This window comes from Oryzias latipes, chromosome 6, assembly GCF_002234675.1.
Source record: "Oryzias latipes chromosome 6, ASM223467v1".
Lineage (NCBI taxonomy): Eukaryota > Metazoa > Chordata > Actinopteri > Beloniformes > Adrianichthyidae > Oryzias > Oryzias latipes.
This window is the reverse complement of record NC_019864.2, coordinates 21,517,877-21,539,266: the sequence shown is the minus strand read 5'-3', so window position 1 is coordinate 21,539,266 and position 21,390 is coordinate 21,517,877. Positions and strand designations below refer to the sequence as shown.

Below are 21,390 nucleotides of genomic sequence, written 5' to 3'. Positions count from 1 at the left end.
TTACAAAACGTTACATAAGTCCATCTAATAGTTATCTCTGCATTTTATTTTTAAATTATTTTTATGAATATTATCTTACAAATAACTTAAAAGTTGAATAAAATTGATTAAACTAAAAAGAATTTTAAAAAAAATCAAAAATCAAATGATGCGTTTTAAATAAGCGGAAACAGATGGTCACGTGATCTCGTTCCCGTTTCCCGCCCCTTTTCGCGACTTTTTTTATTCCGCACCCGGAAACGGGACCAGATCATAGACGTCTGCAAAACTTTCTGCAGATTTTGCGCCTGCTGTGTTTTATCTGAAACTCGTCGCTGTTACCTGGCAGCTGCAGCTGGTGGAGTGCACGCTCTGTCCCGAGGCGTAAAAACACGCGTGGAGTTTCTGTGTGGATGCAAAAGATCCGCTTGGGTCCAGCATCTGGCGTCATCCGTCCGTTCACCACTAACGCTTTCCGTTTTCCATCAAGCAGCAGGTAACCGCTTTAAAAACATGAAGGAACAAGTTCTTTATCCATATGGGTGATGTGGTTTTCTTTTCCTTTTTTTTAATGGAAAATGTTTAGCGTAAAATTAGGGTCGTTGAATATATTTTAAAATAAAAAATTCATTCTAGCCATCTCTCTAAATGATTTTCAATATAAAACAGCCGGGTTTAATTAACGGGTGTAAATGTAATTAATTGTAAACCTTCTTCCAACGTAATTGTTCTTTAAAAAAAAGCGGATTGTAAACTTCTTTTGAAATTAAGCACTTTAAAAGTTTAATCTAAGTTGTATGAAACTTTTATTTTGATATTGTCTTCAACTCTTTTAAAATGTGATAAAATAAAGTACTATTAATGGTTTAATTGTGGGAATAAAACATAAATATAATTTTATTTTTTTGCTAAACGTAAAACAGTGACGTAATTACGTTGAACAAAGTCTCTTCTGTTCTTATGTTTTAAAGTAATCAAAACATAAGATGGTCCTTTGGTGAATTCACACACAATCTGCAAAAATATACTAACAAAAAGAGCAAAACAAAAAACACTGTCTTTAAGCAATAACCAGTATATAAAGCCGAGTCATCAGACTGAAGTTGGGATCAATGTACATACACTGTTTCACACACTAACACAAGGTTACAACAGGGAGAAAATATGCACTTCTGAGGTATTTTAAGGCCATGCATAGACATCTGCGAGGCATTTTGCATTAATGATTTGTGCTGTACAAGTAAAATCGCTTTGTGTCTTTTTACGTGAACTTGACAGGAAATAGGATTCCTTTAAATTGTTATGAAATGTTCTTTGCAAACGTAAAAACATATTTCTACCTTGTGTAACAGATCCCTTCCCCTCTCCTTACATCAGATTTCTAAAATGTGAAGAAGGTGTCAGGCGGAGTTATGTGATAACAAATGTAGAAAAATTCAGATTCTCCTAACGTGTAATTAAAGACATAAATCAATGTAAACACTCAGTTTAAATTGATCAAAACATTTTTATACACTAGTCTTTGAAATTAAAGTCTGCTAAAATTGTTTGAATAATTATGAAAATATATACTCATTTAATTCAGTAAGATATTTAAAGTTTCATCTATACTTCAAAATCACAAAGTCATGTGTTTTCGTTAGTATTTAGAAGATTAAGTTAATTTTCATGCATTTCATCTGATCACTATTCATAACATTCTGGAGTAAATGCAAATTGATATTTTAAAAACTTGAGCAACAACTTTTCCAATTTCCAATATTTATTTAGTCATTTTCAAAACTTTTGGCCAGGACTGTCGGTCACCTGAAGGCAGTTATTCATGCAAAACGAGGCCAAACCTAAACATCCACGCTAGGGCTGCACGATATGAGCAAAACTTGCGATATGTGATATGAGTGATCAATGTTGCGATAACGATATAATTTGCGGTATATACACAAATAGCAAAACAACCAAAAACATAATTACCGTTTCATTGCAACAATTAAAAAATTATTCTCCAAATGACCCTCGGTGACGTAGGAGGCAAACATCTAACATAAAAGAGCTCCATCTGATTGGTCAACAACGTGAAAGGGTCCATCCGATTGGTCAAATGCATACATGAATTTATTTGATTAGTTAAATACTTCAAGCTGCCATAAGATTGTTTTAGCACATCTAAGGCAACCATTTATTGCGATTTTTGCTGACTTTTGCGATATGGATATTGCACTGCTTGATATTGCCATAACGATAAATTTGCGGTATATTGTGCAGGCCTAATCCACGCTCTACCTGCTGGTGATTACCTTGAATCAGGTGTGTTATGCAGAAAGAAGCTAGGAGGACAGAGATAATGGGAAAACCAGTATCTCGTATCTTCTTGAAGTAACTGAAGTAATGGTTACCTGCATTACTGTGACTCAGCATCTTCCTGATTGTGTAACTAGTTGATTCTAATATGAATCTATGAACATCATCGCTTTAGGACGGTTTCTGCAGAGCGGCAGTAGTTTATCAGAAATTGTGAGCGTGATCGTTGGCGTGATGCCCACAACTGAAGCCACAACCGGCGCAGAGAAACGCCCGTCATCCGTCTGCTTACACTCTCTGCCGCTAGCTTACAGCCCCTCTCAACCCCAACCTAACATTACCGGAGCAACAAAAATGGCGAGCAACATTGGAGTCATGCGGTCTTCAGTCCGATGCCAGCTCAGACGAGAAAAAGAAGTTGGATATATTCGTCTGCAATACAATACAATACAATACAATCAACAAAGTTTTACATCCATACAAAGACGTATCAAACATTTGATGATTTAGGCATCAAATCATAGATTGCTTGAAAAGTAGTGGAAGGAAGCAAACTGATTAGAGATCAATCACTTTAACCATTTTCAATAGTTGTTTAAGTTTTTTTATTATTATAATTATAGGGTAATGAAATAAAGAGGTCAATTTTCTGTCTATTGTCCAAGGTTGGTATTCCTTCTTCTGCAGCCTGATTGACAGCCATTCTTCTATATTTTCTGGAAGTTCTCTGTGCTGTAATGTCTGCAGAAGAATGTTTCACAAAGTCTTTGTCTTTCTACCTGATTAAGTGTACTCACACTTTGAACGTTTATGACATTTATTTCTATTTTAACGTTACATTATTCCCTATATGTGGCACTTTAATAGGTTTGTGATTTTTCCTTTTGTAATGAGTGGTTTCTTCCAGCAGGGGGCAGTGCAGACTTTTGTTTTCACTTGCTGAGATTTGTAATTCAAATTTTTATAATTGCTGACCATGGCCAATTTCATGCTGGTTCATTGTTTCAATAAATAGATTTTTTATTTTTATTGTAAGCTCCTTGTTCATTGATAAAAGAGCAGTAATTTCTCATATTTATTCAGACAAAATAAAAAAAAAATGGAGTACTTTTAGTTACCATAGTTGAATGTTGTGTGTATGAGAGTTACCTTGCATATATTTAAATAGCTGGGGGGTGTAGCATGTTTTCCGACCAGTTTATGACTCCTTCATGGAATTTACATTGAATGCTGAATAGTTCTTAATTCAGTGTTTTGTTGGCAAAGCCAGACAAGACTCATTACTTGGCCATGGACCTGCATTTAACCCCCCACCCCCACCACCACCACCACCGCCCTCCTCTCTGTGTGAGCAAACAACATACTAACACAAATTAGGACTTGTCGCTTTGTGTCAATTGAGAGGCCAACAAAGATGCTACACAGAGTGATATGTCATTAGCGAGCAGGTGGGGAGGGAGAACATAGAGCTGTTGCCTCTCCAACTAAATAATGAAGAGGTTTCCACGACAACCGGGCTGCCGGTTACCGTCCCTGTGTCGCTGGGGGGATTGCAGCGGAGATCAAAGTGGTCCGTCTTCAGCTCTGCTGAGAGTGCAGGGTTAAATGCAGGGGTTGCAGAGGAAAAGCCTCCCATTAAAGCGAACCAAATCTCCCTTTTAAAAGACGCAGCTGAGATGCAGAGTTCATGCTTTAGCACTTCAGAATAAAAGTTCAGCCGCATTAAGACGGGTGAGGAGTTGTCTTAAACTTATCTGGCAGCTTGTGCTGACTGAAAAAAAATAAAAAAAAGAATAACATTAACTTGTCAGCTCCTTTTTGGAGATTTTTAAAAGAGAAACAGCATTTGCTCCAGAGGAAGTTGAAGCAGTTTGACACATTTCTAATGCAATCTATTTCACCTTTTTAGCAGCTTCTCTCTGCTCCTCCTGACTGCTCTTTAGCCCTCTGTCCTGGTAAATATTGAAAGTGAGCTGGGCCGTGGCTGTAGTGGGAATTCCCAGTGTTGTGGGACGCCTTTAATTAGATAACTGTAACTCCTCTGAGCCGCTGCTCTCCTGGTGGTCCGGGCATAGGATGCACAGATTTTCGATCGGGAAGGGCCAGTATTAAGAAAGGCCAAGCAAAAGGAGGAAGGGAAGGGGGGGGGGTCCCAAATCCGTTTAAAGCCTTTTGTCATTTATACAAGGATTTATTTGTCATCAAGGACTAATAACAGCATCTGCGGCACATTAAGGGTTTTAGCTAATAAATAGAATGAACTTCTGAAACCGTAAAAGGCAATTTATTCTTTAGAAATGACTTTGTGACCTCGTAACTTTTGCCCCCCCCCCCAAAAAAGAAAAAAGAAAGAAAAGAGTGGAGTGGTTCAGTTGAAGTTTTTTTCCAGTTGTGGCTTCACCTTCAGAGGCGTGGGATCACGTTGAGGTGTTGTGTTCTGCTTCCCTGCTCCATCCATCTGTGAGAAGCCTTAATAACGGCCGGAGCCTGTGATTTATTGCTCAGCCTCTGCAGCGTCTTTCTGAGCAAGCAGACAAAAGCAGAGAGCCTCAGCCTCCCACTGTTTTTAATAGTTCTGTAGGATGTAGAAAAAGTAATTTAGCTAATGGGGGGGGCTTCAGGCTTTAAGGGGGCAACTCCAATAATACTAAATACCAAAGTTCGGAGATCTTTTTTTTATTTGGACTTTAAGTTGTTGAAGCTAAATTTTAACTACGCGAATGTAGTTCTGCAGGGGAAAAGTTGCGGAAGTTTGATTTGTCATCTTTTATAAGATTATTTGACGCCTCTGAGCTGCTTAAAGACCCACTCCGATCATCTTTTGGTGTATTTTAAAGCATTTTCAGTGGTCTTAATTATGATTATACTGATTTTAGCCCAAGAACCAGCGTTGTTTTCCAGGACATATTTTCTGCAGAGTAGCTGGAGTTTATTAGACCGTTGTCACAGAGTAAGCCTGCTCCATTTCCCATCATCCATCTGCTTACATTCTCTCCAGCTAGCTTACAGCCCCTCACAAATTACCGGTGCAACAAAAAACGGCGAGCAGTATTGGAGCCATCCAGCCGTACAGTTTTGAGCCAGATGCCAGCTAAGAGGAGGAAAACAAAGACGTACACGGATCCATTTGTCTGCAAGTGGCTGCATCAGAATGGAGCAGAGCAGGGAGCCTGGGGCTTGCCATAGTAAATAAAACGTCACAACTATGCTATTTTTCTGTTTGCTACTGAGTCACAGCCATTTGAAAAAAAGAAATGCAATTTTTAAGATATTAATTTTCTTGATAAATGTCCTTCAGTATCAGAAAAGTGTTCAATCATCCTTTTCATCAGAGTTGGTCTTTCCAACGAGGAGATCGTACCTCTGCTTCCCCCTGTCATGTTTTTAAGTGTTTGGTTTTTTTCATTTGCTAACCCCTCACTCATCTTTTAAGCTGTCTGAAGGCCCAAAACAAAACCCCCTCCTCACTCCCCATCTTTATTGAATCCCGCCCACACGTCATTTATCTCCTCACCCCCCCTTCACGGGTCTTCTCAGTTTGCGGGGGCCATTAGGGGGGGGGGGCATCCTCTTTTCTTTACCAGCTGGGTTTGTTGACTCACGGTCAATCTGCGGTTCTCTTTCTCCTCTGTCGCCCCCTCTTTTTTAAAGTTTTTTTTTTTTATCCCCTGTCCCGCTGTCTCCCAGTTCTGCGCTTCGCTTTTGGCTGAACCGTAAAGCTGCCACAGCTGTGGACTGTATTAGCATAGCTGCTGAGGAGCAGAGGGGCCGGCTAAATATACTGCCGCCGCTCCCTTTTGTCCCACTGTTGACAGTTTTAAAACATTTCAGTCTCTCTCTGGGCAAACAGGCCAAGGAGAAAAGGATCATTTCAGTCTAACAGCTTTTTAAATAGAGGGAGGGGGGGAGGGGGGTGAAATGATGTTTATCTGATGAACACATTTAAAAAGAAAAACGGCTTTTATTCAAAACAAGGGAAAAAGTTCTCTGTGCTGCGCTCCTGTTTCAGGAATGAAGAAGTCCAGGTCTCGCACGGTCCGCCCCGCCATCGCCAGAATCACTCGCAGCTCCAAGTCCCAGGCAGAGCACCCAAAACCCACAGAGACCCAGGACTCTGAGGAGGGCCTCCACAGAAAACATCAAAAGATCCAAACGGATTCGACTCCAGCCGCGGACCGCATGAGTGTGGAAACGCAGCACATCTTCATCACAAGGTGAAGATGTGTGATGGGCAAAGGAAAGTTAGAAGGGAATAGAATATTGTCGTTATACCTGGTATGATAAGCTTCCAGTCCAGTTCTCTTCAATGTGGACCATCGATACAGATAAATAATAGAAAAAAATGACTTGTATTACAAAGAAATGTGCAAAAATCAAATAAATATGCAAGAACCACAGTGGTATCAGTGGTTTACATTTAGGATTTTATCCTGAATTTACTACAGATTTTCTTTTCCCAAATAAACCTTACTCATCAGCCCTTTTGCATCCAAACAATATAAAAATGGTAAAGAAGAGAGAGAAAAAATATTTCCTGTAGGTCTGTTGTAGATTTCAGAACCGAAATGCCATCTGTCAGAGATTAAATAGATTAGAAAATAAAATGAGGTAATTACTTTTTAATTTAAGAAAATGTTTTGTTTTTTGTTAAAGTTGGATTGTGTCCTGTCATAACTGCTTTGGTCCAGTGGTACAGGTTTGCTAGATTAGATTATAAACAAATTATGTCATTTATCACATCTGTGCTAAATATTAGTAAAGGCTTCAGTGAAACGTCTTTCTGACAAATTGTAGTTGTGAGTTGATCCCAATGCAACATTTTAGCTAAAATCAGAGCTGAACACATCTTTAGCAACTACACTGAAAAACAAACTGACTAAACATTGCCTGTTGCATGTGCTACAACAGCTCCAGCTACAGTAAAGCTCTGTTCAAAGCTCTACAATGTGTGTGTGTTTGTTTTCTGCAGCAAAGCACAGATATCTGACGGCGGCGGCGGCGATCCTCAGCCGGCCTGTCAGACCTCTAAAGCGGAAGGGGGCAGCCCATCTTCACGCGGTGTGAAGTCTTCATCCCCTCATGATCTTCTCTCTGTTGCTCGGCTTGTGAAACTCGGCCGCTGTAAGAATGTGGTGGTAGTGGCTGGAGCGGGAATCAGCACAGCCAGCGGCATCCCAGATTTCAGGTTGGTAATTGAGAATTTAGAGGCAGACGGTTCCACATTTAGATATTTACACGAGTCTGTAAAGAGATCAGAGAACTTTCTTGTTGATCTGGCCTTCTGATCGTGTTATATATCTTTAATACGTTTTTTTTTTTTTATTCCTTAGGACTCCAGGAACAGGTCTTTATTCCAACTTGGAGAAGTACAATGTCCCGTACCCAGAGGCCATCTTCAACATCGATTACTTCTCCGACAACCCGCAGCCCTTCTTCTCTTTAGCCAAAGTTCTGTATCCTGGCAGCCATCGACCCAACTACATCCACTACTTCATCCGCGTGCTTCACCACAAAGGCTTGCTGCTGAGAATGTACACCCAGAACATCGACGGACTGGAGAAGTGTGAGTCTGAACTCAAAGGAAACCTCCTGAACCCCGAAATGAGTCTTTATGCATGTGAAACGCTTTTCATCTCCATAAAGGAAACATACTTTAAAAAAACCAAACCAAACATTAAATCTAAGAAAAGTCAACTCTGCAGCTTAATTAGATGAACTTTTTGGGCTTTATTTAGATGATTTTCTGTTAGCTTTGTTTGGACAAAGTTGAAGGCGCATATTCAGTTATAACAAGAGAAAATAACATTTTTGACTTGCATCTGGTTTTGATTGGAGAACATTTGCTGCAGTCAGATGATCGTATTTGGCTCAGGGCGTTCAATTAAAAAAGAAAAAAAAAGAATATGACCCTTTTTCAAAAGAATAAAAGTTATTTTTGGTTTTAATTATGACACACAAAAAAAAAACAATATTATGCAGCATAGAAGTAACATAAATCCAAAGCAGTGGTTTGTTTTTATTTAGTTTGAAAGGGTAAGTAAGGATGTATTCAGGCTGGACCCATTTTGTTCACATTAAAGTGAATCCGGGACAAATATTCAGTCTGAATACACCCAAGTGGACCCTGATCCGGGACCAGGAACCGCCCTGACCTATCTTTGGAGGTGGTTTTGGTTCTTTTCCAATCATACTGAGCTTCAGTCTGCTCGGAGTTTCCTCGGTCTGTACAGGCTCTGCGCTCGGAGTGGAAAAACTGGACCAAAACGTCTGTAGCCGGGCGCTGCGCAATATGAACAGAGTAACGGACGACACACAGCAACTCATTGAAATGTGGTCGGATGAATGCAGGCTCATCAAAACAACTTTAAACGTGATACACAAGTGTTTATGACATATAGATTGTCGGGAAAGCATTATCAGCGTAGCTTCATAGCCCTTTCCTCAGTAACCGCCTTGCAGCATGCCTCCGCCGTACTAAAGTAGCCAGTCAGAAGTGTTGTACCTGACATTGATACAGACGTTCAAAATTGGTCAGTGAAGTATAAAGTTTGAATCACTGAACTTTCCCGACAAGGATTGCAAAGCGCAGGACTTCCATTATTCTCTCTTGTTGCTTTGCCCCGCCCTTGTAATTCCTGCCCAATGACTGAAGAGATCTTTAGTCACATAGTTTTGATTACAAGCTTTTGTCCAGAACAGAAATATCCGGTTGACTGCAGTCTGAATACAGACCAAACACAAGGTTCCAGACTCGATGTGGACCAAATGATCTGGGTTCTCACATGACCTACAAACATTTGAACGTCATCCAAGAGTTTAAGTTGATTGTGATTTTCTCCTCAATATTTCCCTTTTTTAAATTTATTTTTCAATCAGGAACAAGATATATTATTACATTTCATTAAAAATGTAATTTATCGATAACCTTGACAGTGTGTGGGATCCCAGATGACAAACTGGTGGAAGCCCACGGCAGCTTTGCCACCGCCTCCTGTCACTTGTGCTACACGCCGTATCCAGCAGAAGAGGCTCGGGTTCGTCCAGCTCTGCACACAGATCCACTCATTGACTGCACTTGATGTTTCAGTGACACCTCCTGCATCCGTCTGCTTCACAGTACGCCATCATGCATGACCGTGTCCCCACATGCTCGTTTTGCACCGCAACGGTCAAGCCAGATGTTGTGTTCTTTGGGGAGGACCTGCCCCGCAAGTACTTTCTGCACAGGAAGGACTTCCCGAAGGCGGACCTGCTCATTATAATGGGAACGTCTCTGAAGGTAAGATCTCTCTAGTGCATCTGTGAACAGAAATTCATTTTGTTTGGGTGTTACTTGAGCGATCAATTATTTTTCCAGATCGAGCCGTTTGCCAGTTTGGTAAATTCTGTGCGCTCCACTGTTCCCCGGCTCCTGCTGAATAGAAACGCCGTCGGCCCCTTTGAGAGGGTCCCACTGCGGAGAGGAGATCATATGGAGCTGGGCGACCTGGCAGACTCTGTGCGGAAGTTTGCTGAAATGCTCGGCTGGGACGGCGAAATCCAGGAGCTGATGAGGAGTCAGGAAGTGGTTGGTTTCCTTATTTAAACACCAAATCCTACATCTCATATTTCATGTTTTACTGGAAGCTGCTAATTAGTCACATTTATTTTGATGTTCCAGTAGAAGACATGGGCTGTGTCTGAATTCCCACCCTACTCCTTAATTACTAAAACAACCATATAGTGTAGATCTATCTAGTCCCCTGATTTTAAAAGCAATTCACACACCATGCTCACTATGGAATTTTTTTTTTCCATCGGCGTATATGACGTCATCGATTTCATGAAGTAAAAATCTCATTGATATGAGTGTTTTGCAACGATCATTTATGAATCCACTGAGTTCTGAAGATGAAGACGTTGATATTTTATTTTAAAAATCCATTTAAATACATTCCTATTTTCAAAAATTGTTCAAACGGATCTAGTGAGCATCTAGATCAGGGGTCGGGAACCTTTTTGGCCAAGAGAGCCCTAAACGCCACATATTTTTAAATGTAATTTCGAAAGAGCCATACAATAATGTAGCGTCCCTTTCCCACACTGAGGCACGGAGACTTAACCTCTTTTAAGGTTCTTTATTCTGGTTACTGCAGACCGCAACGAACGCCGTACAATTAATTCAGCAACTCCTGAATCTCTCCCGCCGAGACGAGAGCGTACTGTTCTGGCCTCATAAGAGCGCTTCTCCCAAATTTACATTCGCTCACTGCCGCGTCAGCCCTCCCATTTCCCTTAATCGGCCCATAGCTGAACCCCATTGGTCCAGATTACCTAACAACAGCCTGAGCGACAGAACTGAGAGCCAATCAGATCTCTGCTTGATGCGTTTTAATGAACTCCAGAACTTTTAACGCGGCCCAACACCCACCCAGTCCAAGTCAGACCGCAACAATATGTTTAAAACTAAATATACAAGTGAATGTTTGCATTTGATGTAATTTCAACATTTTTAAAGTACAATAAGTCTGTGGATTCTTTTTAATAACATTGTTATGCTATTGCTAATAAATGATGAGTATTTCTCGTGGTAGTTTTGCTGATGGTCTAGTCTGGTTGAGACGTGGTGAGTTTCTGCTTCACGCAGGCGTTGAGACTTTAAACGTGATCGTAGGTCTGAATGTTCTGTAGATGTGAGAAAGACTGATCACATGCAGACCTGGAGCCAAACACACACACACACACTGCAGTGAGTGACGGGCAGCGGGTTTTACGTTTTTACAATCCCTGCGCGATTCACCTTACTGGTCGTGCCCACACACCCCCACCCCCCACCCTCTGCTTTCTTCCTCTAACATCCCATCCCCGCTACTGCGCGCTCTTTCTCAGAGACGGGAGCGCGCAGTTTTAGGCACGGCAATTCACAGGTTTCCGGCTGGTACAAACTCTGTGAAATAATAGATAATAGTAAACTGATAGTGCTGGCAGAGATTTTGTTCTCCAAGCACCGCCACTACTGCGCGCCTCTGGCATCGCATCACACCAGACAAGGACTGGTCTAATGAAAAAAAGAAAAAGTAAAATTAAAGATTTGTCTGCGAGCCACGTGTGACCATCAAAAGAGCCATATATGGCTCATGAGCCATAGGTTCCCGACCCTTGATCTAGATAGTGACCTAAATTTCTAGGGCACTTGATTTTGGAATTGTAGATTTGGAAAGCACTACAGAATGGTGAACGCACTAAATAGTGCACTCTTACATAGTGCGTGGTGAAGAAATGTGGACACAACCATGATGTTTTTTCTCCCGTGTGGTTGAGCAGCCCATCATGTCAGAGCCGTCTGTCCTTTCAGAACAGAGGAGCATCGGATCAGGAAAGCTGTGAAGAAACGTCCAGAACTGAAGGATCAGGAGCGCCCAGCAGCAGCGAGGAGACGGACTCGGAAACAGACAGCAAAAGTTCTACCTGATCCAGATCAGGTCTCTCTGTTGAAGTGATTGGAGCTCATCTCCAGTCTTGTTTAGTACGTTTGATCATGGAAATGTTTAATTTAAGTGAGACGCAGGACACTAGCAAATGTTTCCTGTTTTCTATATCTAAGGCAAATAGTTTTATTGAAAATGCACTATAATTTTAACAGTATTTAATAAAGACTGAGACAATAGTATCTTGTTAATATCTGTGGTGTTCCCTTTCTTTACAATGAAATACAAAAACAAACCAAAAAAATGTTCTCACATGTAACCCTTGTGCTATCCTAGGCACTTTACCGTTGGGAGTTGGGTCATCTAGACCCACTAGACAGTGCTCTGAACCTTTTTTCTTCAATGATTTGTGATCTTCACTGGTGTCCATGGATTACATGAAATCTTTCCACCTTTATCCACCTTTGTCATGGTAGGAAGAACACGTCAATGTAAGGGTGGAGTCATCTAAGATAGCACAAGGGTTACATGGAGCATCATGAAGAGAACAAGACAACATCTCTCAACGGATTTATTACAAATAAATAAAAATAACAGGAAACTGTAACAAATGTTTGACTTTTCAAGGCTTAGAGTAAAAACATTTGATTAGGAAAGAACAAATTCAGAGTGAACAGCTAGATTTTTTTTTCCTGTAAGCAGGCAGTAGTGGTGATTCCCAGGAATGAGAAACCGCTTCACACAATTCCAGATTTTCTTTCATGTCACATCCTTTTAGATAAAGCAATACTCCATTTATAGATTGTAACCAGCAAAAAGTCACTTATCAGCCAAACTTCCATCCGATAACAAAAAGGAACTAAAGTCGAGCAACATGTTTGTGCAAAGTATTTTTTTTTTAATCCAAACATGTTCTAATTAAGCATCATGCAGGTTAACCATCTGAATAAGAAATTTACTTTAGTTTAAACATGATAGTCTTTTGAAACAGGAAGTTGAACATTTTTACAATTCTGAAGTGCATCTGACAGAAAAATGTGATGCAAAGACGTAAAAGGAATGATTCAGTTGGATAAACAAACCGCGTTTATGGTCAGAATGATGCTAAGAGCTTCAGCGGAAGGAGCGGGAAAACGAGTGAAGCAACGATAACCATGAAGGCCTCAGATCCATTATGACCGTCTTCCTGCCACAGATCAGACCCCTCCCCTCCTAGAATGGCTGACTGCCATCACAACGTCTCAGCTATGTCCCACCTCATGACTGGACCCTCTGAGATTCACCAGAACAGCTAAACAAAAATACTCAAAATGCGGCCTGAAAAACAAAAGTCTAATATTTATGTCTGCCCCCCCCCCCCCCCCCCCCCCCCCACAAATACATTCACTTTACTTTTAGTGCGTCTAAGTCTGCCCCTGAAGTTGAAACTTTTTGTGCCTTTGAGCAGACGCCATGCCGGTTGTTTGGTATGCTACAAGAGCTCACTTCGGAGAATCCACAGAAGGGTTCAGCCCTTGACATGGGACACAGGTCTGGATGTTTTTGCCCCCCCCTACCCAGTGTGCTCAGCCTGTAAGCCTGGATACGAGCTGCTGTGCTAGTCAGAGTCTGAATCTGGGTTCTCCTCGGGCGGATCGCAAAGGGTTTCCTCTAAAGGCGCTAGCGTCCCGTCCGGCCTGACGCCCATCGGTCGGATGACGTTATTGCTGTGAAGACAGAGTGAGAAGGTCGGATGAACTGTGGTGGATGTGGGAGAGTGGCACCACAACGCTGCAGAAATGTCTCAAAGAGTAAAAAGAAATCTTTTGTATGTAAGGACAGCCTTAACGAGGGCATTGACTGCTACATGTTTGCACTCTTCTTTCAGACACAACTCGAGGACCCTCACACAACCCCCCTCTCATGGACAATTGGCCCTGTCTGGCCATCCTCCCTCGCTCCCTCCTTTCCCGCTGCAGTTTAATTACAGGATCAGTGCTCAGACTAATCTCCTCAAAGTGGCCACCACCCCTTCAACCTAATCCAATTATACCTGCACTGTGTGTCAACACCCCTGCACTGTCATTTCTTCTGAAAAAAATGCCAAAAGAAGATTTTTAAAAAGAGCAATTTACAGAACACAGAGTAGCTTCTGACTGATGGAAAGAAGGTATTTTACCTAAAAGATGAAATATTAAGAGAATAAGAAGAGTCATAAGTGATAAATTAAGACTTTTTATCATTATTCTGACTACCTGTAGTAGAATAAAAACATAAATACACATTATTTATTCCAGTTTGATTAAAAAACCTAAGCTTTCACTGCGAGTCTGGCAGGTGTACTGGTTGAGGTGCAGCAGGGGGCTTGAGGATGTGGGATAATTGGAGGAGCAGTTACACAGTTAGAGGAGCACATTCTTGGAGGGTGCTGAGCGAGCTCCTTAGCACCTGCGCTAATAGAAGCACCTCCCTGTTATGGCTGCATCCTTATTGGGAAAGAAAAGAAAGTAGCCTCAGAGGAATCTTTTTATTCGGCGAGTCTCATTACAGCTCAACGCCCTCTTTAGCCCAACAATGACGAGGTCAGCTTTCTTCTGTCTCCCCCATTTATCCACCCGTGTCTCTTCATCTTTATCCGGCTGAGCAGTTTTTGTCCAGCTCCGGCTCAGCTCGGCGTTTGGCTCCTCGTGTACGAGGAGAATAAAGTCAGGGACGTCTTATTAAAAAGCTGAATGTGGCGGGGCGTTCGCCAATTAGGTGATAATTAATGTAGAGGTGGTAATGATGCAGCAGCAGCAGCCTTTCCTGCAGCCGACTGCGGTGGTGTGCTGGGAGTCGGGGCCTAATTGAAAAGATTCTTCCTGTGATGAAGTGGTTGACATGGAGAGAGCTCACTGTCACTTTTGTGCAGGAGAGAAGAGCCTCGGCTCACGGAGGAAAGGTCAACAACTGCAGCAGAGGTAATGATAAACAGGCGGAAGCTGCTGCAACAGGGGAACCTCAAAGTTCACAGAAGACTTTCCATCATGACCTCTGTGGTATTCTGTGGATTTTCAGCCTAAAAAAGGAATTCTGTCTACTGAAAAGAGGTTCTTGTTTTGTTTTCTTTCTTTTTACTTGTTTTTGTTTGTTACCTGCTCAGCTTGACGAACATGTTTGCCAGTTTCTCAGCTTCGTACTCCTTCTGCTCCTCTGTCATCTCCTCAATGGGGTTTGGCATGGGCTCCTCAATGTGCCCCGTGATTGGGTTGATACTGCAAGGAGATATTGACCCTTAGCATCAAACTCATTCATAGTTATATTGGTGTTTTGCTCATGAATCTCATCACTGACAAAGGTTTGACAGATTTGTATTCTTCCGTGTCTGAGTCTTCATCATCAGAGTACTGAGTGTCTCCTCTTCCTCCTGCCAGGAGCCCTCGAGCTGCCAGTAGTCCCGCCGCGTTTCCGTATCCAGTGTACTTCAACAGGTTGTCCACTGAAAGATTACAGCCCGTTTACAGAATTGTGGTTTCACAAACGCCACTGTCATGCTCTTCTTTGCTCCCTCCACCCACCGCTTTCCTTGCAGAGGACAAAGAGGAACTCCGCCGCCGTCTGCTTCACCCCCATGTCCACGTGTGTCATGAGGCGGACCAGTTTGTTCCGGATGGTGGTGCCGATCTCTGGTCTATTCTTCACGTCTTTCAGTGGGGGGAGAACCTGAAGAAGCAGAAGTTTGATGTCCAGATGTTGTTCCATAGTTCTGTGGTTTAGGACTCTGGGACCTCCACCAGTTCATGTCAGCAGATGGTAAGAAGGTCTCAATAATCCTGCCATGTGATCTACGCTCTTCATTACACCCGCTCTGCTACGGTACCTTAGCTTTGATGTATCTGCGGATCTCCCGGTGGCATCGGGATCCTTCAGTTAGGAGGCTGAGCACAGGCGTCAGTCCCTCTTTGTAGTTGGAGCCCTGCTCAGAGTAACAAACACATTTCAGAGTAAAGATCTGGACAGGAGAGCCACAATCATCAATTATAGAAGGCTGAAGACTGCAGGAAAAGTTCCTGTACGCTAAAAAACACAACAGAAATGTCATTTCCATTTCAGATTAGATACATTCTTTCTTCTACAAAAGCATAGAGCAGAAGTCCCAAATTCTATTACGTCGTCCCCATGTCTGCCCCCTTTCCTCAAACTAAAACTATTTATTGTAAATTATTTCATTGTTGTGAGAAAAAAATGTATTGAGTGTTGATAAATAAATCCAATAACAACAGAAGTAGCACTGTGTCTCACCAAAAAGAGACAATTGACTCCATTTCTAACTTACTTCGGAGCTCAAAGTGTTTAAATCAGATTAAAGAACCTTCTTATTATTAAAAATGAGTCCTTTTAAAACTCAGCTGATGATGAGGTCCTCCAGTGGGATGGAGGCTCCTCCCAACATTTCAGCCAACCAGCTCTCTACACTTTTCTCAGTATTCCTGCCAAATTTCTTTGTTTTGTTTTTTTATTTGCTTTAGTTTTCACTGCAAAGAAGTGAAAGAGCCCAAAGTTCCTCTGACTGTGTGATGGTGTCATTTCACCTTGTACTGTAATTATCTACAGTATAATAATTATGTGATTCATGCTGAATTTAGAGGAGTGAGTGAAACATACTGACAGGGAGTTAGAAAATGAATGAATCACTCAATGTGAACAGTTTCAATGTGAACAAAGGCGGGTAGTTCAGGACAAAGCTCACATGAAAGACTTTACCTTGTCAATTCTGCCCTCCATGAAGTCAAGCAGCACCTGCACCGCCTCCATGTTTTTCCCACCGTGATTGTCCACACCTCCCTGGACGGGCACATCAAACAAGACATCCAGGCAGGACACGGGCAGGTTGTTCAGCAGGTTGACGGCATGACTGGGGACATAAAAACAACGGAGCTGTGTTTCTAACCCAGATAATCTAGTTGAGATTTAAAAAGCTGAAAACATGCAAAATTGGGAAAAACAATTCATATATGAGGCCACCAGGTATTCCTCTGAAAGACACTGGGGGAAGTGAGGAAGAGCTTCCCACCTGTGTGCTTCCTCTGTTTTCTCCTCCGTCTCCGTCTTCAGCAGCAACAGGTGACGAAGGATAGCAGCGATGAGCCGGAACTGGTGTTGATCCTCCTGTGGAGCCAAACATATTCAGTCCAAACAGTTTTCTAAAGGTAGTAACAGAAAATACTTCCTTAACTACAGAAAAGCTTAAAAAAAGATCTATGGGAGCTAAAAACATGGGAGAAAGATGAGGTCTGGAAATCTAGGAGGACGGAAGTGATCCTAAGATCTACATCTGTTTGGACTTACACTGTTAGAAGCTGCATTTGCACTTCTGTGTCCTCCGAGTTCAAATAACATAAAATGACACAAATGTTTAAAATATACTGTCAAACAATGGAGTCCAGCAAAGTTATTTTTAAATTAAAGCAAAATCCAACTTTTTTTAAAATAAAAAAAGAAATTGTGTTTTAGCCACATCTGTTAAAACTTTTATTTATCCAGAAGAGTTCCAAAACAGAACACATTTTTTAAAGTTAGTTTAAGACGTCAAGATTTGCATTAAAGAATTTGTTGAAAGTAGAAAAGCACAAAAATGGATTTTTGCCAATATTTGATTTCCTGACATACAAATGTTGGATAACATCAATATTTAAACCTTTGTTTTTATTTATTGAACATATAAACCCAAGACAAAACAACTAAGAAAGATTCAATACTCAACTTTGGGATTGATCAAAAACCAAATCAGCTTTAATTAAAACAAGAAGGCAGTTTAGCTTCAGATAAACTAAATTGAATCTACTCAAAAAAACAAGTTGATTTCAGTTCAACACAGTTTGTTAAAAGCCTTAAAGGAAAGTGCAGTTTTAACTAGAGATGCAACGATTCCCTTTTCTTTGCAATTCGGTTCAAACCTCGGTTTTTGGGTCACAAATAAGCAAGTAACATTGACAAAAAGCTTTCAGTTAGCCAATACTAAGCCGGGTGTCATTTAGTAAAACAATAAATATGAAATCGTTCTTAAATTTAGCACAACTGTTTGACACTTTCAATGTAAACATACAGGGTTTTTTTCCGATACAAGAGTTTTAGTGAAAGTAGAAAAGAGACAAAAACCATGTTTAATTCCAGTTTTTTTTTTTTCAGTTTTATCATAGCCAGCAGCACGTTTAAGGACCCTGTCTTGAAAACATATTTTCCCGAGTTCTAGTTTGTGATGATCTATGTACAAAGACTGTTTGAAAATGTCAGGTGTTGAAGAAAACTGAATAAAAATCCAAGACCTCATCCCAACCATCAGCGGCTCATCGGAGCAGCTGACAGAGTTCTCAGACAAATAACAGAACTGATTCTGACTGATGACAGGTAAACCTTTGTTTAAGTTTAGCTCTGGCCGATTAACAAAGCTATTTATTGGAAAGTTAACAAAATTATTTGAAAAGAAAAAGGTTTTTTTTGGAAAAGATTTCCAGAAATTGAAAGCAGAATGGTAGCTTATTCTTCTATTGTAAAATGAAATGAAAGGAGACTCAGATCTGACCGATTAGGGAGACATGAGAGTAGATTTGTTTACATCTTACTTTTGTATGGATGGAAAAAAAAAATTAAATTACTAAGCAAAGTATTAAAACTTTGCTTCCTCAAATGTGTAGTGTTTTTAAAAACCTTTAAGTTTCGCTCCTAAAAGTAGTAAAAAATAAACATTTAGGTCATTTACCCATCCTGATTAAAGAAGACTTGCAAAAACTAAATAAAATGATACTTTAATTAATGTGCAGTCATGATGAAGTGTCACCATCACTTAACATGGTTGAGCACGCTCACCTCATTCCGAGCCTCTGACAGCGTTAGATTGAACAAGGCCTTCAGCGCTTCCATGGCTCTCTCGTTACTCTCTGTGGGCAGGAGCAGGACCTCCGGACCTGGACAGGCAGCTTCATAGGGGCCGACCCAGTTCACATTCAGAGTGTGCTCCAGCACCTCTGTCAGCAGTTTCACAGCGTCCAATTTGCTCCTCAAAACACCCCTCACATCAGGCCGGAGGGCAGAAAGCAAGAAGAGGAGGCGCAGGGTGAACAAGCCCACTTCGTGGTGCCATGTTCTGGCTGTGCGCAGATTGGCACACAGACCGCGATCCAAGTGAACATCCACACTAACCTGCTGCGCTGCAGGACTGTTGTACAACACGTTACACAAGCACTTCAAGGCTTCCACCACCACTCTCTCCTCTTCCTGTGACTGCGTGTATCCCTGAGGGTTCTCCTGGTCGTCACCGTCTTCCTGTCCAGTACGCAGCCTCGCCATGCCTGCTAGAATCAGCATGCCTTCTCTGGTGGCTACAGGTGCCAGGACATGTTTGTCTCTGGACAAGATGCGGAGCGTCTCCAGGCAGGTTTTCTGACAGGTGGGCTGAACCTGTCTCCCAAGGACTGCTAGCACTCTCTCACAGAGTTTCTGCAATGACAGATAAAAAAATTAAGTTATTGTTGTGTCTATGCTGTCATTTAATAGCATCCTGTTAAGTTAAAGAGACTTACAATCCGCAGAGTTTCTTCCTTTTGGTCAAAAGTGAAAGTCTGAGTGTTCTGAAACAAAAAGGATGTTCATTCATCTCTTCTTAAGATAACTTCCTTTATTATACACATATTTTTTTGATCATTTGGAAATATACAATTCAAAAATACATGCCAAAAAAAACTGTCCAAAAACACAGCACTACTCAAAAACTTGTTTGACGTAATTATTCTTATATACTTAAAAAATACCTATAAAAAGGAACATTAAATAACAATTCACAAAAAACCCAACAAACGAAAAATAAACAAAAACTGAGAGTGCGGTTTAAGTATCTGTTTAAGTATCTTTTTTAGCCTTTCTATTTTTCTTAGAGGAAATTGTTTTCATAGGTTAAATGGTTACTCAAAATAGCCCCTAAGTGTGAATGTGAGCGTTCATGGGTGTGTGATCTGTGGCCCTGCGACAGACTGGCAACCTGTCCAGGATGTCCCTAGCCTTCACCCACGAGAGGCCGGGATAGGCTCCAGCAGCCCCGTGTGGTTTAGAACATGGATGGAGGGATGGAGGGAGGGAGGGAGGAAGGAAGGAAGGAAGGAAGGAAGGAAGGAAGGAAGGAAGGAAGGAAGGAAGGAAGGAAGGAAGGAAGGAAGGAAGGAAGGAAGGAAGGAAGGATATTGTGTTCAAATTTTGCTAGAGTTCCATCTTAAGTGAGAGTTAAGTCCAAGCTGTTTGTTAGAAGATTTGCTTTTGTGAATAGGATGAATATGTGGATGTTCTTTCAGGAATTAAAGGTGAATAGACATGACCAAAAGAAATCAGGTCTAAATCAGGCTTCTTCTGGCGGAAACTAGTGTTTAAAATCAACTTTAAATTTAGATAAGTGATGTTTTGCTGGATAGAAGTTGTCTATCAGTTTGAATGAGATCTATTTGACCTCGTTTGTTCAAAAGAATGTGTGTTAACGACCAGTCCTTTTCCCATTCATTGCATTAAAATAAAATAGGCCTAATCAAAAAGTAGCTAATGAAACAGAAACAAGATCATTCTGGAACAAAGCTCTTATCTTTGGGTTTAAATGTTTAGTAGAAGAAAAGCAAAAACTACCTAGTAGAGGGCATTGAGACACATCAGGAGGATTGAAATAATGGATTAAACAAATACTTTCAGTGCTATGAGAATGATAAAGTATCCAGGGAGCATATTATAGCAACTACGCTGGGACTGGGAGCAGTGTAACAATGCAGTGCTTACTTGTTTTTATTATAATTCACTTTATTTCAGACTTGGGTGCAGTCCATTGAAAAAGATACAAATACAACATACATAATAAAATAAAATGAAAAAGAGTATAATCGCTGTATCCAGTGTTTCCTCAAGGCGGAAGTGTAGCAGCAGGAGCTTCTTTTGGGATCAGTCAGAGACATGATAATTAAATTCTTAGATTTGTCCAGGCGTTCCATGAGGCTGTATGTAAGCTTACACAGTAGTGCTTCACAGGTGGGGATGTGAGCATCCACAAACAGCTGACTGGCTCTGTACCACCTGGGCACCCGTAGCAGAAGCCTAAAGCATCGTTATAATATAGGCCACTAAGAATTCACGGAATGTCCCACCTCCATAGTTTCACCAAAGAGGAGCCGTATACAGAGGAGTGCAGTAAACTCTGAACAGGGAACACTTCACGTGAAGAGAACACATACTGAATTTTCTCATCAGCATGATATTTGCCTGAGCAGAGGTTACAACAGGATTGTCTCTGAATGTCTCTATCATCCCTCCAATCATCAGTAATGAAGTGTCCAATATATATACATATAAATAAATATACAAATAAGATTATGACAAACTAAAATCTCAGCTCAGCGTGATTCCAGGTCAGCCAGCAGCTTTTCAGTCAACTCACGGCTAGCTAGTATGTAGCTAGCCAGCTAATGTTAGCAAAATTGTTTGTTTTGGTTTACAATGAATATCTTCACAGAGACTGACCTCTCGGTTATACTGCTGCAAAAGCCTCTCTGTGTCATCTTCGTTGGCTGCGTCGAGCTGTGCCAGAAAATTCTTCAAATCCATTCTGGCCTCTCTGAACAACACAGCAGTTCGCCTATATCTGCCGTTAGCGCTGAGTGCTGAGCAGCTAGCTGTCAGGCTAACCGAGTCTCTGCTGTCAAAGGGAAACTACAGCCCTGCC

General features: G+C 41.2%; 2 protein-coding genes across 2 annotated transcripts; one reads left to right on the top strand and one right to left on the bottom strand.

Annotated features, from left to right (window-relative positions):
• The first annotated feature begins 147 nt into the window (after positions 1 to 147).
• On the top strand, positions 148 to 11,935 carry LOC101165477 (NAD-dependent protein deacetylase sirtuin-3, mitochondrial). The gene is made up of 8 exons (XM_004069712.2): positions 148 to 475; positions 6,287 to 6,491; positions 7,247 to 7,462; positions 7,608 to 7,840; positions 9,211 to 9,311; positions 9,395 to 9,556; positions 9,635 to 9,844; positions 11,612 to 11,935. Exons 2-8 carry the CDS (start codon positions 6,289 to 6,291, stop codon positions 11,726 to 11,728), a joined length of 1,242 nt encoding a protein of 413 aa, XP_004069760.1. The 5' UTR covers positions 148 to 475; positions 6,287 to 6,288; the 3' UTR covers positions 11,729 to 11,935.
• A 1,120-nt stretch (positions 11,936 to 13,055) lies between these two features.
• ric8b (RIC8 guanine nucleotide exchange factor B) lies at positions 13,056 to 21,390 on the bottom strand. Its single transcript, XM_004070081.4, has 10 exons — positions 21,189 to 21,390; positions 19,223 to 19,270; positions 18,510 to 19,139; positions 16,717 to 16,811; positions 16,407 to 16,557; positions 15,523 to 15,618; positions 15,221 to 15,365; positions 14,997 to 15,141; positions 14,798 to 14,917; positions 13,056 to 13,390 (listed from the first exon to the last, which is right to left on the bottom strand). The coding sequence occupies exons 1-10, from the start codon at positions 21,270 to 21,272 to the stop codon at positions 13,282 to 13,284; spliced, it is 1,623 nt and encodes a 540-aa protein (XP_004070129.1). The 5' UTR covers positions 21,273 to 21,390; the 3' UTR covers positions 13,056 to 13,281.

Coding starts and splice junctions, on each gene's coding strand:
- ric8b (XM_004070081.4), bottom strand. CDS start 21,272: ATGGATTTGAAGAATTTTCTGGCACAGCTCGACGCAGCCAACGAAGAT. Junction 15,142..15,220: donor TGTCCTCTGCAAGGAAAGCG/GTGGGTGGAGGG, acceptor GTAATCTTTCAG/TGGACAACCTGTTGAAGTAC. Junction 14,918..14,996: donor TACAAATCTGTCAAACCTTT/GTCAGTGATGAG, acceptor ATCTCCTTGCAG/TATCAACCCAATCACGGGGC.
- LOC101165477 (XM_004069712.2), top strand. CDS start 6,289: ATGAAGAAGTCCAGGTCTCGCACGGTCCGCCCCGCCATCGCCAGAATC. Junction 7,841..9,210: donor CATCGACGGACTGGAGAAGT/GTGAGTCTGAAC, acceptor TAACCTTGACAG/TGTGTGGGATCCCAGATGAC. Junction 9,845..11,611: donor TGATGAGGAGTCAGGAAGTG/GTTGGTTTCCTT, acceptor CTGTCCTTTCAG/AACAGAGGAGCATCGGATCA.